The following is an 18,122-nucleotide window of genomic DNA, read 5'->3' on the forward strand; positions in this document are numbered from 1 at the left end:
CAACGTGTAGGTATGATCTAAAATAGATAACTACTACTTACTTTTCAGGGAGTTGTTTCCACTACAATCACACACATTACTTTATTAAGTACCTACCTACCTACATACTTACTTTTACCTACTTTAAAACAAGCGCCTGGGGAGTAATCACAAGCAAGACGACATAACTCTACTTCGCTATTGTTGCGTAAAAATAACGATATAAAAATAACGCAACGTTAAAAATAATCTGTGGTTAATAAAAAACATCTTTAGATTTGCTTGAGTTTCAGAAACCACTAAGTCTAATTTATTGTAATTTAAAATTTTTATTATCAACTTCATCATGTTAATATTCTGTGTAATTCGGCTTTTATCTAGCAGATTCTTTGCAAGTATTTTCCGGTAAAAATTAATAGAAACTGCCAAATAGCAAACAGACTTTAAACTGTGCGTGTTACTTTCTAAAAAAAATATACCATATTTTTTTACAATAATAAATTATCTATTTCCATGATGATAATATTATACTTAATTTCTTGTTTTATCTTAATGTCGTCTACTGCTGGGCTGGGCCATCCAAAGCTGCCCATATCCAGGTGATTCGATTCTTACTTTAAGAGCTTTCATGTTATCTGTTCTTTATGATTGACAATTTATTGTTATCACAAAATTAGTCTCTTAGCCTAATTTCTTAACAAAAGAACGAGGAGCTTTAAATTAATAGTTTTTAGCATTATTAAAAAAAACAATAAGAGTGTAATTATTTGTAAAATATCGAACTTAATGGCCTTTGGATTTGAACCATGTATTTGTCAGTTTGACATTGACATTGACATTGATGTATTTCCAACCAAACGGCAAAATAGTAAAATCTGTGCTCCACTCAGTTTCAGACTGTATTTAAAGATTTTTAGTGTTAAAACTAGATAAACAACTCTAGAAGTAATTCTTAGACAAACAAATTATTGAATATTAATATTGCGTCGCTGTAATTCAACGACCTTCAATAAGCATAAGGCGTTCTGAAGTACAAAATAAGGTTAACCTTAAAATATCTTACAGCTGATTGTGTATTACTGTTATTACAGTGGATGAAAGTTTCAAAAATGTGTAATAAAGGAGCTGCAGTTGCTGAATTATTTGCAAAAGCCATAGCTTCCACAAAAGGATTTGACAGCAATCTTCGAAAGGTAAAAAATTGCATTAAAAATAATCAATTCTTACATAACAAGAAAACCTTAGATCTTGATTAAATACACTTTTATTATATTCTAAATACCATAAATTCCTGCATTAGCACTGTTTTTTATAAACTATGTTTGTTTTTCTTTCAGTTAAAGGTGGTAAGCTGTGGAAATGGCAAGATGGTTACAGAATTCAAAGTAGGGCCAGAACACCTTAACCAAAGAGGCACCCTTCACGGAGGATTTATATCTCACCTGGTCGATGCTATCTCTACATATGCTCTGACTACCAATGACACTATAGAGACCAGGGGGGTATCTATTGACTTAAGTGTAACGTAAGTAGCTTATGTTTTATATTATTATGATGATGGTTTGGCAATGAAATGGATACTTTATTTAATTTAGCAAACTCCAGTCTCCATCAACCAATTTTGGTTTACATTTGATAGCTGGGTAATTTTTTTAATGGAAATATTTTGTACCTACCTATCACATTTGCTTTATTTGAAAAAAGACAGCCTAATTTACACTCTGTTCATTTGTCACAAGTAAAGTCCTAATTTTCCTCTATTTATAGTAACTATACACTGGATTTTTTTATACTGCTCCATCTAAAAGATACTTAATAATTTATTTCTCTTTTTTTTTCTAATTTTGAATTAATTCTCCTATTGTTTAGAGAAATTACTGATAAAGTCTACCATGTTGTTCCAGGTTTATGAGTGCAGCAAGGGAAGGTGACAATATTGAAGTAGAAGCTGTGACTAGAAAAACTGGGAAAAAAATAGCATTCCTGGAAGTTGAAGTGCGCAATAAAGACAAAAATGTGGTTCTAGCAACAGGACGGCACACAAAGTATATAGGAATTTAAGTAATATTTTAAAATAAATGTACTGTAATTGTAATTTATGTAATTAAATGTTGATGTATCAACAACCTTTCAAATCATTGAATATACAGGTAGATATTAGTTAGCCAAAGATAAAGTACAAATATAGGTGCACTGGTAGAACTCTGTGTACTTTTAAGTAATACAAATTCATTCCTTTAATAAAGTTTTTTTGTTGAAATAAAACACCAATTTGTATTTTTTCATTTATTTTTTTCACATCGATACACAGAAGGGTGGTCCCATTATTACATGCAGAATTGACATATAGGGTCAAATCTATATAAATAAAAATGAATTGTTGTTCGTTAGTCTGGGCCGTTTGAGTTGATTTTGGTTTTAAAGTGTTTGTCGTAGTCCAGGGTAGGTCTAAACGGTGAGCAAATAAGGAAAAATTGCGATGGCTTATTTATTGCCTTTAAGGCGGAACAGAGTTCGCGGGGTCAGCTAGTATAAGAATATAAATCAAATTCATTCATCCAAAACATTGCCTACAAAAAGTTCTTTTAGAGGCTTTTTCCTAATAATTTAGATTTTTTTTAGTTTTAATCAAACATTGATGTTTTATCAATATGAAGCTATTCATTTCAAACAGTTAAATATTCATATTTTATGACTTCCAGTGAAAATGAATTTGGTTTCCAGTTAAAATGTTTTGTTAAGGATGTACTATGAGTAATAGGATTTGGGACTTATCAATTTTTACATAAATGTTTTTTGGAAAACCAAAATGTTGTTTATTTTTAAAGCCAAAACTCTTAATTTGTCCTACAATCATGATATCAAATTATTATTGTAATCAATCAATCTATGGGGAGTCTTATTTGTTTAATGTGTATATTTAATTTTGTGAAAAATCATGAAAATATTGCCGAATCTGCGCGTAAAAATGGTTCACAAACATTCATAAAATGCTTAGTGCGCAAAGTAAGATAATAGAATTAGAACATAACATACAATACGAGTATTATAAATAGACTTTAAACAATATTAGAATGAATTCACTTAAAAATAGTATAAGTTGGTATAAGTCTAAATTGAAATGTAAGTTGAAATGCCAAACGTTAGAAAATTCTTCATTATAAATTATTAAAACAATTTAATCGCTCCATATCAATAAGACGTGATCCATCTTTTCTAAGTAATTAATGCCATTTAAGTATTCAGGAAATTCACTGCTTACCTACTTGGGTGCCTGTACCAAAGCCTTTTTAACATGTATCGGATCAATTACAAATCAATATGGAATAACAGATCTTACAACGACAATACATCAAGATATGTGAACACTGAGAACACCAGTAAAACTTCTACAGACATCGATTTTACAACACTTACTTAGAACTTTTGCAAATAATGCCTGGCCAGACTGGAAATGCTGGCGCGAAATTCAACCAACTGGAACGTAAGTCGTCTTTTATCCGCGGAGTTACTTCGAAAAACGTTATCCGAAGTTTCGATTGTTGCCAGCCTTCTCCGGTAAAGCAAGATGCCCGCATGTGCGACCGTGACAGATTCGAAACACCCCGAAACTACGTAAACAGCATTTTGCAGTAGATTTTCTATACTTGGTGGCCAAACGTGAAATCTGTAGCGTGTGGTACGAGCGGCCTATTTGACGGCAATAGCAACAGGTGAATAAGTAACGTAGCGCTACAAAGGTTCGTTCATACAGTAGCCGGAATAAGTACGCGTGCCGTTAGCTCCCAGTCTGGCCAAGCACTCATCCCCTTATTCAAACAACTTTAAAACAGTTCCATAATGCAGTTTTCGCTATTAAATGCCATGAAACACTCCGATTTCGCTGCGATGAAAACAGACACTCTTAAACACTGTCGTTTTAGTTATAACTGCGTTATGAAACTGTTACATTTTGTATGAATCAGGGGATGAAAGTATTAAAATTGAAACGTCCACAAATATCCTGGTTACAACACTTAGAATATTTAAACACCGAGAATAATGATATTGAAATTGAAATCCTACAGACATCGATCGGTTGCGTGAACGCCAAGATTTTTTCAGGCGCCGTAGACACGGTTTACGAGCTGCTCAACTTGACCTGACCTCAAACCTGACCGTGCTTGCTAAACTTACTTAATTGCGATTATTTTGCTTCATAACAAAACGTACACAATATTCCGATGCATGAAACGTTCAGCGCTTGAAAAAACCGTTATGTGCACGCACCTTGAGGTCCTATAAAGGTACACTGCGACATTTTGCAGTAATGCTACGATGCAGCAGTCGCACGGTATCGCTGCAAAAACTCGCAGTGTATAAAAGGCCTAAGGAAAATAATTGTAAATATTCATAAAAAATACCTACTTCCTTATTCATAAAAATTAAAACACATGAATGAACATTTAAGTTTGATCTTTCATCGTTGATAGACAAGTAATCATTTATCTAAAACGGTGTCATACTCATAATTAAAAGCGCAGTTAATTTTTATGAGTAAGGTCAGTAGAAACCATTAGATATAATTGAATTCACTCACGTCGTCTTACAACATTTATAACTTCATAAAATACACAGAATGTCGATAAAATTGTAATTTATATGTCGATATTATTATAATTCTAATAAGCACTGAGAATGTATAATAATTGAAATATTAAACTAGTGCCTACTAATACCTATCAAAAAAAAAATAATCACGCGTTGAACACCTGTTTAGAATGTCATTCCCATTAACTAGTGATCAACGCGCGTTTAACTTTTTGTGGTAACGTGGTAGAGTCACTCGCAGTAACGTTCTTAAATCAACTTTAATCTTCATAAAAATATGAAGTCGTTTGAAACAGACTGATATTTTGAACTTATTGAAGATTTAATTTGATTTATAAACGTTACTACAAGTACCTAGCCCTTAGATCTGTGTAACACTTATAATGTCACAAAAAAAATCCCACATCGTCAATCTATTACTTATACCTAGAACTAGAATACGATTAAAATTGAAATTCTACAGGCATCTTACAATCAAAAGAATACCATAAAATTGAAACTTCAACCGGCTTAATATTTGGTATGTATGTCACTGGTCAAACTGTGTTGCATGGCATAATATCATATCAACACAGTACTGTAAACACAATCGTCAAAGATGTTAGATACTTACATTCTTGCAAAAATGAATTTGACCACAGACATACTTACCACCTTTACATGTGAACACAGAGAATATCATCAAAATTCTATTTTCTACGGACAAAAATCTTATGTCACCTAGATGATAATAGCACAATATGACGTGCCCCAAATAACAGCTAAAGAGTACAATGTACATATTTAGTTTGCATTCAAATGTCCATGTTAATTTATATCCATAGTTAAGTGGTCCATCCATAAAGTTCTGCATATCGGATCCATCACATCGTCATCATCAGCAGCATATCAACCTCACTTCACCATCACTTAATAGATTATTACATCTAAGTTAGAATTAGAATCAACTACACCTTTAACACTTACTTTAATTAACTATTTTATTAGACTAGATTAATTTGTTTCTACTTCACCTACATCGCTTAAATTATGTGACTACATACTTATATTTTATATGGAATCAATTGTGTTGAAATAGAAAGATGACATAACTTATAATAAAACATATAGGAGTAGATAATGATGGTTCAGGATTGCAGGATTATTTATTGTGAAAGGGCCTTGTAGATACTTACAATTATAGAAAAGAAATACTAAGTACAAAAGGGAATCAATAATTATGGCATATTATGACTTAATCTAAAGATAACTTCCTTATAATTATAATAAAATCTTACATTCCTATTGATTAAGTAATTGATTAACATAGACATCTAGATTTTCAAAAAGTGCTATTTAGTAGGTACATAATGTTACATCCATTATGCATGCATGAATGGTTTGCATTAGTAGAATTATTCAATCTGCCATCGTGGCACTTTAAATTGAACTTCTAATCCCGTTTGCAAGTTTCTTCCAGGTATTCAATGCGCTTCTTAAGAGAGTCCAGGGTGGCTGCGAGGTCGTACTGAGAGGATTCCAATTTGTCTACGCGTTCGTCAGTATAGTCGGTGCTAGCCTCTTCGCCTCCTAAGATGTCAAGATCTCTACGTGCGCGGCGTTTATTCCTTTCAATTTCATTCTCAGCACACGTTTCGCAATCTACCCAGAATCGAAGATCCATTGCCGGCAGGTCATCGCATGAAATAAGTCCATCTTGTAATTCCGGAAGCAAAAATACATTTTCTGCGATAGTGTCGATATTGTCGCCATTGTCACACAAAATACGCGCGAGACTCGTTTTCTTGATCTCTTTCAGCTGGTCAGGTTTGAACATAGCAGGGTTTTCGTACCACAATCGGTCACCATCTCGCGAGCGTTGGAACTGTTCCAAGAGCAGGCATTTAAACAGTGGGCCAACTTTACCACCTTCAACTTGCTCCTCGAGGACCCCTCCGACCCAAACATCGATATTGTGCACCGATCCATACAATTTCTGGAGTTTATCACGAATGCCCTTATCCGGAATTTCCGTTGCCAAATCGTCGAAAGATTCTACTTCGGTCATGTTGCAGAACTGTCGCCACTTCGTATACGGGGGAATAGCGTGGTCCCGGCCTCTTTGAATGTTAATCGCAGCCAAATCAAGAGCAACAGCATGAGTAGCATAGAAGAGTTTCTCAGTGAGTTCAGAATTCAGATTTTGGGTTGGTGTTTTAAGCTTGGCGGGAGTCATAAACATTCCACGTAGTAATGGGTCAACGCCACCCTCATCAACTAGACGCCAGGGGGAGAAAAATGCATCGCGCAGTTTTAGGTTACCTTGAGGAATAGTTTCGAAGTTTTCATCTAAGCGGTGCAGAATAGGATTGATCATAGTATGGCCAAATCTTAGTGCAGCTGTAGCAAATACGTTAGAAATCGAAGGATTAACGTCAGAATCATAACCGTTATAAGACCCTAACTGTTCATACCCATCCGGACCGAGAATGATGGGTAGCCAATGCGTGTAAGTTATATGTTGGATTTGAGCACCGATTACTTTTCGTGCTTCATGGTACACTTTATCGCCATCCCAGAACGGATTGAGGGCCTTAAGCTGACTAGCGATTCGGTTATGTTCTCGCATCCAAATAGTATGCATAGCAGCTAGACCAATCTGTTCATTAGCTCGAATATCACCAGCAACAAAACAGTTACGGTTACTTTCTTCGAGGTTCCGTCTACAATCCATAGCATTGATACCAATAGTAGGTAAAAGTGGCTTCTTTCCGGGAAAAGTAGCACCCACGCGGAGTAATCCATTGTCATTTGTTAAGTCACGCAGATCTTCAGCAACACTTATTTCAAATCCATAAACCTGAGATGCGTCGATAAACGAAGTCAATTGGTTGATTTGTTCTCGAGGCTGGAGTCGTCCAAAGAGTACTGAAGTCGCCCCAGATCCGCAAACCGCACTTGTTCTAATAAAATCAATGCATCGCCGATTGCTGATTCTGGGATCATTGGGTGGAACATCGATTGGGAAGCATGGAGCTGCGTAGTCGCAAGTTTTTTTGCAATCAACGCCGTCCCACGTCTGTGAACTCACTGACGGTAAAGCATGATCAAGATCGTGATCCAGCCATTGTCCCCACTGCATCACCATATGGGATACTTCAACATCTTGTGAAATTTCAGTCGTGGTAATTATTTCGGTGGATATTAATCGAGCCACTGGAAGAGTAAATCCGTTATATTTTCTGTCCTTATTCCATCCAACGGGCTGGCTGAATCCATTTTCATAGATAGGAAACAGAATTCTTCGGAATCCAGTCAATGAGGCTCCCCACATTGGATTCGCAAAATTGTTACAACCTCCATCGATACTGCGATATTTACTATGGAAGCACATATCAGAACAGTCTCGTTTCTCTCTATGTGCTACACATCCAGATAAACGCGCTATTATCTCTAGGTGATCACCGGATAATACATTTTCATAATGAAATGGATCTGCCGAAGTAACTGAAAGACCGACTTCTATATATCCTTTTACTTTGTCAAGAGTTCTCTCATATATTTCTGCAGCGCGAGCTATTTCTCTTTCGGGTGCATTAGGGAATCTAGTGATTCTATACAAGTCACTTATGGTTGAGACAGAAGTTTTCTTGGTAAATATCTCATCTACAGTTCTAGCAATGGCCTGATCAACCTCTCTGGTTGCTTGAGTTATAGCGATGTTAACATACTCATCCCCAGGAAGTATGTGGTTTTTAACAGTCAAAAACACAGAAGCAGTATCATGTCCATATTCATTAAAAGCATGACATTCATACCGACCGGTATCGGATACAGAGAGATTTTTAATAATCAAACTTCCAATTAATGTGATTGAGATTCGATCATCCAGAGTTAATCGTGAACCATCTTTACTCCATTCGATTGTTGCAGGTGGTTCGCTTTCAATCTCACATGGCATTTGCACTGCCGTGCCCTTAAATGCATCGCCATCTTCAGGTTTTAGAAGAATACGTGGAGGAATAACTTTAAATTCCTCTATCTTAAGGATAGCCGATATTTCGGTGAGTCCTTCGGCATTTTCGGCTCGGCAGTGATAAATACCACCGTCGTCATTTGTTACTTCAAGAATAGTTAGGGTTTCGTTGTCATTGGTCAAAAGTATATTTGGACTTGCTTCCAAATCTAAAGTGTTTCTGTACCAGGTGATATTTGGTTTAGGGTGTCCTCGTGCCTTGCAGGTAAAATTCACGCTATCTCCGACAACTGCTTGGACATCTTTAGGTACCGTAATAAACGCAGGTGTAGCTGAAACAATATATTCAAGTGTAATGAAAATAAAAATATGAAATAAAAAGCTAAGAGAACTTATAAAACTTTTAAACTTACTCATAATTTGAAGAACAGCAGAAGTCGCAATTCTTCCATTGATGTTTTCAGCAATACAGGTGTACGTTCCTGCGTCTTCCATTTGTATATTGTGAATTAATATAGTACCATTCTTTTCAATTGTTAAACGCTCACTTAGTAGCAATCGGTCGTTGTCAAATAGCCAATAAACATGAGGAGAAGGTTCACCAGCTGCCATGCAATCAAAGCTTACAAACGGCTCTCGAAGTTTGACGAGTCTCTCATTAGGTAAAGCTGTAAAATACGGTTCATCTGCAACAAAAAAAGGGTAGAATTATCGGATAATAATAAGATTATTTAACTGTTTATATTTTAATGAAAGATATTTACTGGCTTTGGGCTGGATGGTCATACGAGCTGGTTTCGATCGGGCTTCTCCGTTAGCATTTTTGGCCATGCATTCAAAAATGCCGACATCTTTTTCGTCAATTCCGTGGACTTTCAGAGTTCCATTGTCCATTAATTCGTATCGGGGTGCATTCACAGGTAGAGCCACAGAGTCACGGAACCAAACGATTTCAGGTGTTGGGTCGCCGCTGGCCACACATTTGAAGACTGCATTGTCACCAAAGTCCACAATTACATCCTCTGGATCAGTTCGAATTTCAGGGAGTTCTGAAAAAAAGTTCACCAGTCAATAAAATTATCTAGTATGTAATAAACATTTTATAAATAACTAATCAAAGATAGAAGACTAACGCCCGTATTTACAAACATTACTATGAGGACTCACAGCGCGCGTGGACTCACAGCGTCACACACGTACCAATCACAGAGCTCTCTTCAACGCTGTGCATTCGATTTGCTGCTTCACTTAAGCAAGCATCGTTTGTGAATACGGGTGTAAGAAGTAACGAAAAATACGTTTTAGATACCCTTACTTTCAGGCTGTTAACTTATTAGTGATAAAACTTTCAGTTATTTTAGTGAACAAGGCGTTACTCACTGCAGTGGAAGTCCTCAACTTTCATAGTGGACAATGATGCGCCGGTGGCATAGTCAGGTCCGTAGCACGTCGCCAGGATGTTCATGTCGCTGTGTTCTGAGAGCATCTTCACGAACCACACCATAGAACAGTCGCAGATCAGAGCGTTGCTGTCCAGGCGCAGTTTGTGGAGTTTGGGCATACCGGCGAACGCGCCAACCGGGATTGTCTTCAGCTGGTTGTTGTGCAGATACCTAAAAGTTGGTGTCAGTTTTTAGGCCTTACTTAAAACTACGTGCAATACGCCACTTCAATCAAGTATATTGCTGAGTTTTAGTAATGGCGTAAATAGGTACGTGTAAGTATACGGAAAATTGTCCAAGTCGAAGCGCTAGCACGCACACCGTAGTATGGGCGACGCACGGCCCCATCCGAAAGAGAAACTAACCGAGATGGTGTTCACACTATTACGTCTTGGCCAATTTCCCGCATAGTGTACTTGTGCCGTATTTTAACTAAAATAAAGTTAGGAACTTACAATCTTTCCAATCGTGGCATGTTCGAAAACGTATCCGGTGCGATCTCATGAATTTCATTGACATGTAAATATCTGAAAATTGTAAGAAACGATGAAAATAAAATAAAATTCAAAAAAATGAAAATTAACTAAGAGCTTTATAAAAATCATCATTTGTATTTTCCTTTCCTTTCTTTTACTAATCTGATCAATCATCAATGATAATGATGTGTCATCATCCGCTCAGTGACACTCTCTTCTCACAATCCGTGGTCCATTCATCTGATCATCATCCCTGCCATTCATCTAAACATCATCCATCCACTAACTTTGAGACTTTCCGTTATCATCACTTTTCATCGCAAGATACCATAAAAACTTTCTGAGATTTATTCTTGACTTAGTCCATTCTCGTTACTCTAAAGTTTTAAAGCTTTTTGGTGTTTTACACTAGGTAAATACCTAACTTCTGATCACAGTTTCACCTCCGTATGATAAGTTGTTTCAGTTTTAGTTACAGAAAGTTGATTTTAACCACTTCTTGTTGTTGGCGAGTTAAAGTTGAACCACTTGTGTTTTCTCAAAAGTATAGGTATATAATAATTCCAAATCCCCAACTTGGGAAAATATTTTTTTGTAGACTCGAACGTATTTACTGAAGCAAAATATTTTAGACAAAACCTCTTATTAAATAATCACTTAAATCTGTTCAAATCAATTTTATTTTCAGTCGCTAGGTGTGTTAAGTTTCATGATACTTCATCATCTCACAATTCAGTGTTCTTACTATAACTTACACTATAAATAACAACAAAGTTCACCTTTAATATCGAATCGAAGCGCTTGGTAATATAATTATAAAAAGATTATCAAATTATATTTTATTTTGAAGTAAAAAACTGTTATGAATTGCTGAAAATATTTTAATGAGAAATTAACGGTTTATTGCATTTTCTGCCTTGACCACTGAATTAATTTCGAAAACGCATATTTTGATTTTTTGATTTTGATTTTGACGAAAATTAATTTACCTTTTAAGATATTAATAACATAATTTAAAGTAAGATATTAAACTCCATTGAAAATGTATTCAAAATTTATAAGTACATGAAATGAGCTTTTATTTACACAAAATCATTTGTATGAAACGAAAATGATGGATTTTATTAGAATACCTAGGTACCACGCGAACTTTTTTTAGTAGGCAAGTAAGTATTTTGTATAGTGTGTAAACTTTATAAGAAAAGTAAGTTAATCTTAATTAATCCATGAAACTACGACACCAGACAGCGATATATAGGTACCTACTGAAAACTGGACTGCAGCAGCAGCGACGAAAAAAATACAACCCGTAAAAAATACAGCAAATCCGGAACTGCACTGCATACAAAAGCGTCGAAGTCGACAAGTTAATTAATAAGGAATCCGGGATTTATCCACGTGCTTTCGGTGTCACTCCCAAAGAAAAAGTTGTTGTTTATCACCAGATTTTCAGTGAACAACTGAAATCCGTGACGACAAAGAATTTTCACTACTTTATTACAAGGAGGCTATTTGTAAAATGCATTATTTTGTTTTCAACTGATTAAAGGCTTTAACTTTGAAACAGCCGCATGTTTATGGCATGGAAGCAATACCTAATGGAGTGACACGTGAGGCACTAAGTACATGAAACTTAGAGCAACCTTAAGTTTGTATCACACTAAAACACATTTGCGAGAGAGTGCAAAGATAGACAAGATTGTTAAGCGATGTAAAATTTCTGGGAAATTTTGAATGGAAAGTGGCTACGAGTATTGAATGGCTGTCATAAAATATTGGGAGGCGATTTATGATATTATGCATGAGTTACAAATTCTTGGTAACATTTGCAGTAGGTAAAGCTACAGTTTTCGAGGTAACAAAGGTATTTAAAGCTAAAGAAACATATATTCCAAATTGAGGAAGCTGAGAACTCGCCGCTCACAATTTGACGACATCGTTGCGAGCTCGCGGCGTTTTTGCTACGGTCTTGTTTTGAACTCTATCGCAAACTAGTGTGATACAGCTCTTAATCCCCTGTCAGACTGTTTCAACTGTGTTTTCAGTCATTTGACCTAGCAAACATTTTGCTACTAGATGAACTAAGTTCATCATATTATTATTTGTTTTTATGTATACCTACCTAAGTAGTGAGTTTATGTTATGGCAAGTAGAAGGTATTTATTGCCATTAATAACAACGTAGGTAAACTTAAACATTGAAGTAATTTGTTAACTTCAATTTACATAAAAATAAAATAAATAAATAAAGTTCTTTATTCTTGTCAATAAGCAGATGTTTTGTAAATAGTAAACAAGAAAGCGCTTGCAATTTGACCTGCCTTTATAAAACAACCAGCATTTACAATCATAAGATTCAATCTTGTTCGAGAACAAAAGGAAAATACTCAGGTCGTAAGCTTCTCGCCGTACCTAATTCAATCGTCTTTATAAAACAGCAATAGAATGCAGAACGGCTTAAAATTGTAATAAACTATGACATCATTTTCTCAGTATTCTTACTACCTTTTATTAGAATGCGAATGTTGTGTAGAATTAAACTAGACATGATAGTAGGTACATACTCAAACCTTTCATTCAAAAAATCCTTTCATAAATTAAAAATTGAAAATACACTCTATACCAGTAACATATTTTATGCACAGTAAAATTATGTCAGGCAGAATGATAAAATAAATAAGCCAATGCTATAAAGTTTTTATTAAACTTTAACATACGTTAAGTTAAATATGTATGTTAGTTTATGGTCATAAATAGTACGTAATAGCAGGAAGTCAGTAGTTAATTAAGCTAAAATTTACGGTATCATCCTAATTATATTAGTATCGGTTGTATCATTTCCATGTTCTTATTTGGAGAAGTACTCACAGTTGCTCCAAGTGCGGCATGCCTTTGAAGACGTCGGGGTCGATGTGCCTAATGCGGTTACGGTACAGGTAGAGGTACTTGAGCCGCCGGAGACCTTGGAACACGCCAGAGTGCAGCCCTGTGAGCTGGTTGTCGTTCAGCAGCAGGGACCGCAGGCCCCGCAGCGAAGTGAACGTCCCGGGGCTTATATCCAAGATCTTATTAAAACGCACGTCCCTGAAACAAGAGACCAAATCAGCAACAGCCTCCACCCACAACAATAAACCCGGACACTGACGTGACGCGCATTATACTGGGATAAAACCCGGCGGAAACGTATGAGTTACATTATTGGATATGCACCCGCGTCCGATCAATAGAGCTATAAACAATGCGCCTAACGAACGAACTCAATTTCAGATCTGAAAGTAGGTATTTCGTTACCGATATCCTGAATATGGATGGATCGTAATCATTTTACATTCACGTTTCACAATATACGGATCAGCGATACAATTTTTTCAGCACGGCTATTAAAAGATGCCAAATGGAAAATCACATGGGCCAAAATACTAAACCACTAGGTTTTAGCGTTGCACACTAACATATTAAACGGAGAAATTCAACAGGTGAAGAGCTACACAATGGAGTCTCAAATGTCATTCGCTGCATTCATTGTTTGTAAGTCTAAGTAATATCTTCAGCCAAAGTAATAGGCTGAAAACTTAACCAAACTAAATTCCAATAACAGTCCCCAAATTGTATTTGCCAATTCAATAGTGCTCATGAAATCTGAAACTCTTGAAATAATTTATTAAAATAACATATTTCAATCAATGAATAACAAGGTGAAATGGAATAAAAGAGTAGGATTAATTAATGTTATCGAAATGAAAATTAATATGGAAGTTTACTTTCAATTCAAAGTGAATTAATGCTTTCAACTAAAAAGGTAAATGTGATCACGTGTAATAATAATTAAAATGTTCGTTTGGATTACATTACTGAACGTTTTAATAAATTAATTTGTCATTCGTTGTTAAAGACATTCAACGCTATGGTGTAAGTAGGTAAGTAATAAAGTTTAACCAAAACGTGTCGGCGGTAGCACTTCGTCAGTAATCGCCTTATGTAACTAAATCCTAACTCAGTATCGGTTTTTGACGCTGCGGCCAGTTCGTTCGGAACACGATTAAAAGTAATTGAGTTCTGATCGCAGCGGATGCACTCGAGGTTTGCATATTTTGTTTGCTGGTTTACGGAGCCCGGTTTATTAACGGGAGGAACGGACCCGGCAAATCTCGATAAACACAATCTTACTTAGTTGGTACAGGTGCTATTTCGCAACACAAATATAAGTCTGTGCTGATGACTGTACATTGAATAACGATAACTTATACAAAGTTACAGTTAAAGTTAGGTATAGGTGTTCAAACGCGCTGAGGTTTTGCGCGCAGTTTATTCATCCACGTATTTTACACGGTCAATAAAACTATAAGCCTCTACGTCCAGCATTTGACACGCAGGTGTTTCTGTTGCTGATATTTGAAATACCTATCAGACAGTTAAACTTATACGGAAACTATGTACTATTTATTTATGAATCAATTATGATATGTGAAACGTTCAACATTTCTGTTGTTATTTTCAGACTAAAATGCTCGTTACAGTACTTATTATTATTCTGTAGTTCCAGTCAAAACCCATTGTTTGTTTCGCGCATTGTTTCGGGTAACTTTTTACATTTTAGAAGGGTAATTAACCCGTTAGCTCCATAATATTAGATCATGAAATTAATAATAACTTCCACGTCCACAAAGTACCTAGACACAAAGATATAACAATAGTGTGTCAAATTCGACGGTAACTACTAAGATATAATTATTTAAGTAGGAAGTTTGTTTGATCCTAAAAACTTTGTATTTTTAACAGACGTCTGTCACTTGCAGACCGATGTCACTTAGCATTCAATCCACATGAGGGAATGCTGTGAATCTAGGAAATATAAGACAATGCCTATCTTGCACTGTGGCAACTAACGGAGTTGTAAAAATTTTGCAACAAAAATTTGAAGACTGCCTCGCCTGCCTGATGATGAATTCAGCCTGTCAAATTATTTAAAAGCTCGACATTTAAGCTTTAAGCAGCTGTCGCGACTCTTAATCCCGTTTCAGTACTTCATGAATCAGGTAGGAGTAGAGATGAAACGGATATCCGGTAACTATCCGGTAGGCCGGATATCCGGCCTAAATTTACTATCCGGCCGGATACCGGATAGTAACTCACTATCCGGCCGGATACCGGATATTAAAAAACTACGACAATTTCCTATTAATAAAATGAAATACATTAAATCTTTGGGGTAAATAAATATCAATAAAATGGCTTATAATAATGACGGCTTTTATTAAAAGTCCAAAAAGTTACAAAAAAGCCATATTAAGGCCTTTCAAAAAACTAATTTCTTTTTCTGGGCTATTATCTCTAATGACGAATACATAAATGGTAAATATCTGTTAATGTCAAAATATTGCCAAATAAATTTTCGCTATTCAATCACACACTCACGATGGCAACCAAAATCGCCCGAATTAATCTGCCCCCTAGACAAGTGGCAAAATCTGACATTCTATTCGGATGACTTCCCTTTTCGAAAAGTGACTAGTCTAGTCTACTAATGGACCCACTGATCGCGTTCGAAACACCTGTGCGGCGCTAAACTCGTCACGACATGCAACGAGACAATGGGCCAACTATCCGGCCGCCGGATATCCGGCTATCCGGCCTAGCAGCTGGCCGGATATCCGGTATCCGGTATCCGGCCAAACAACTATCCGTTTCATCACTAGGTAGGAGAGATGAATACAAAATCAACTCTATCAATAAGTCTAGTATGTACTAAAAATGAATTTACGCCAAACCTACAGTTTTCGCCAAGTTTGACACATTTTTCAGGCCATTTCAGTGTAACAAAAATAGAGGTAGGAGAACAAAAAGTAAGCAAAAAGAATAAAAGAATATCAAGAGCATAAGTCATTTATTGTATTGTTACCTACCAATTAATTAAATCCTAATATCTTAATGTTGACCGGTATATTTATTTTTAAAAGCGTGTAGTGCACCTTCTTACTTATGCCATTCTTTCGAAGCTGAAGTTTCAGGCTCTTTAATAGGTAATCAAAGAACTTTTGATATCGATTTCATTTCTCGCAAAGTGAACTCACAAACTCTACTTTTTGTCATTTGCTTTGTTGGTTGCTAGTAGAAGTTTGTAATATTTTATTCTGTGGTAGAATGAACTGTCCCGCCAAACTCAATGACAGGGGGGCGCTACCATCGTTCAACTATATGGCTTCCAACATGGCAAAAATCGGAACCAGCGATCCGGTGTTGACGGTGGCGCCCCACTGTCAATGTCATGCATAGGACAGTTCAGTATTTTGGAACTATACAATATTTGAAGAGTTCAATAAAAAATACTTAATGTTTCATTTTGTATTCAAACCCGCGTCTACTGGATTTAAGAGAGTTCATTATTTTCAATATGTACTTTTATAATAGATCAAAGCAATTTTATTGAAATAATCCATTCACGTTGCATAATCTCGCATCAGTTCCATTCCGAAAATAATTTAATTGTTAAATTGAGGTGGTATACGCCTATTAATAACGCGAATTTTCAATAAATGTTACTTATTTTAACAGATAAAATATTGTTAATGCCCATGATTACTACAATATACTGTACATAACCTACATATTATGTAGTTAAGAATATAATTAGCAAACTGACAACCAAAGAAAACTATTTATTTATGTCGTAATGTGGATCAATATTTATTAAAAAAATACTCTTAACTGAACAATTTCAATTATGAAAGCTACAAAGTTATTTCTTCAAATATTTTTTTGTAAACTTAAAGGAATTTAGGCAAGTTAAAAAAAATTTACATTCCAATAAGATGCTTTCATGAAAATTACGAGTGGTATAATTGAGTCAATAAAATCACCCTATTTTAAAATACTTTCAAAAGATTTTTAATGTTAAAAGCAGAACTATACTTATGTATAAGAGTGCCGGGATAAAAGCACTGGGTATCACTGAAAAATTAATAAAATAGAAGCTTTTTTCTGACATAAGGCGATTACTATCGCGAGAATACCGCCATCACGTCCGTCTCTATGTTAAAATAGTCCGCATGCTCGTACCCACAGACAATCGTTCTTTTGCATTCGATGTTTCACATGCTTTTACTACCTGTGTAGTGTGTACTGTATCATATTGTCGTCCTGCTTACCTGCTTATTTCATTTTATTAGATAGGTAAGTATATAAAGTAAATAGTGGACCGCGATTGATATCGTAAAGCTGATTCGTACTAACATCATCAGCCAAAATTCATACAAATTGTTATTATCAATGAAAATTATTTGGAAATCATTAACAATTTGAAAGTTATTCTACAAATTTCAAAAAATCACCTAAAAGTAACCTTTTCATTAGTGTAACCTAAAAGTAACCAATGCAGTTCAAAAATCACCTAAAAGGTTACAAAAGTAACCTTCTGGCAACACTGCGTGTCGGACTCACGCACAAAGGGTTCCGTACCATTTAGTCGGCCGTTTGGTGTAGTGGTTCAGAGCGGACTACTATGCCGAGAGGTCCCGGGTTCGATTCCCGGCCGGGCAGATATTGAAATGATGAATTTTAATTTCTGTGACGGGTCTGGGTGTTACCATGTATAATATGTATGTATTTAAAAAAAAAAAAAGTATATAAGTAGTATATCCGTTAAGCTAAGCACCCATAACACAAGCATTAAGTTGCTTACTTT

General features: G+C 35.6%; 2 protein-coding genes across 2 annotated transcripts in view; one reads left to right on the top strand and one right to left on the bottom strand.

Annotated features, from left to right (window-relative positions):
* Positions 1–839: 839 nt before the first annotated feature.
* LOC114358936 (acyl-coenzyme A thioesterase 13) lies at positions 840–2,232 on the top strand. The gene is made up of 3 exons (XM_028313118.1): positions 840–1,172; positions 1,317–1,504; positions 1,884–2,232. Exons 1-3 carry the CDS (start codon positions 1,074–1,076, stop codon positions 2,038–2,040), a joined length of 444 nt encoding a protein of 147 aa, XP_028168919.1. The 5' UTR covers positions 840–1,073; the 3' UTR covers positions 2,041–2,232.
* A 449-nt stretch (positions 2,233–2,681) lies between these two features.
* Positions 2,682–18,122, bottom strand: part of LOC114358935 (peroxidasin) — a 54,255-nt gene continuing 38,814 nt past the window's right edge. The window contains exons 2-7 of the mRNA XM_028313117.1: positions 13,310–13,525; positions 10,422–10,493; positions 9,905–10,137; positions 9,289–9,573; positions 8,938–9,210; positions 2,682–8,856 (exon numbers count right to left, since the gene is read on the bottom strand). Coding sequence (XP_028168918.1) covers positions 6,002–8,856; positions 8,938–9,210; positions 9,289–9,573; positions 9,905–10,137; positions 10,422–10,493; positions 13,310–13,525 — 3,934 coding nt within the window. The 3' untranslated portion in view covers positions 2,682–6,001. The remainder of the gene's footprint in view (positions 8,857–8,937; positions 9,211–9,288; positions 9,574–9,904; positions 10,138–10,421; positions 10,494–13,309; positions 13,526–18,122) is intronic.

Source organism: Ostrinia furnacalis, unplaced genomic scaffold (genome assembly GCF_004193835.3).
Source record: "Ostrinia furnacalis isolate ACB-3 unplaced genomic scaffold, ASM419383v2 OfSCF4153, whole genome shotgun sequence".
Lineage (NCBI taxonomy): Eukaryota > Metazoa > Arthropoda > Insecta > Lepidoptera > Crambidae > Ostrinia > Ostrinia furnacalis.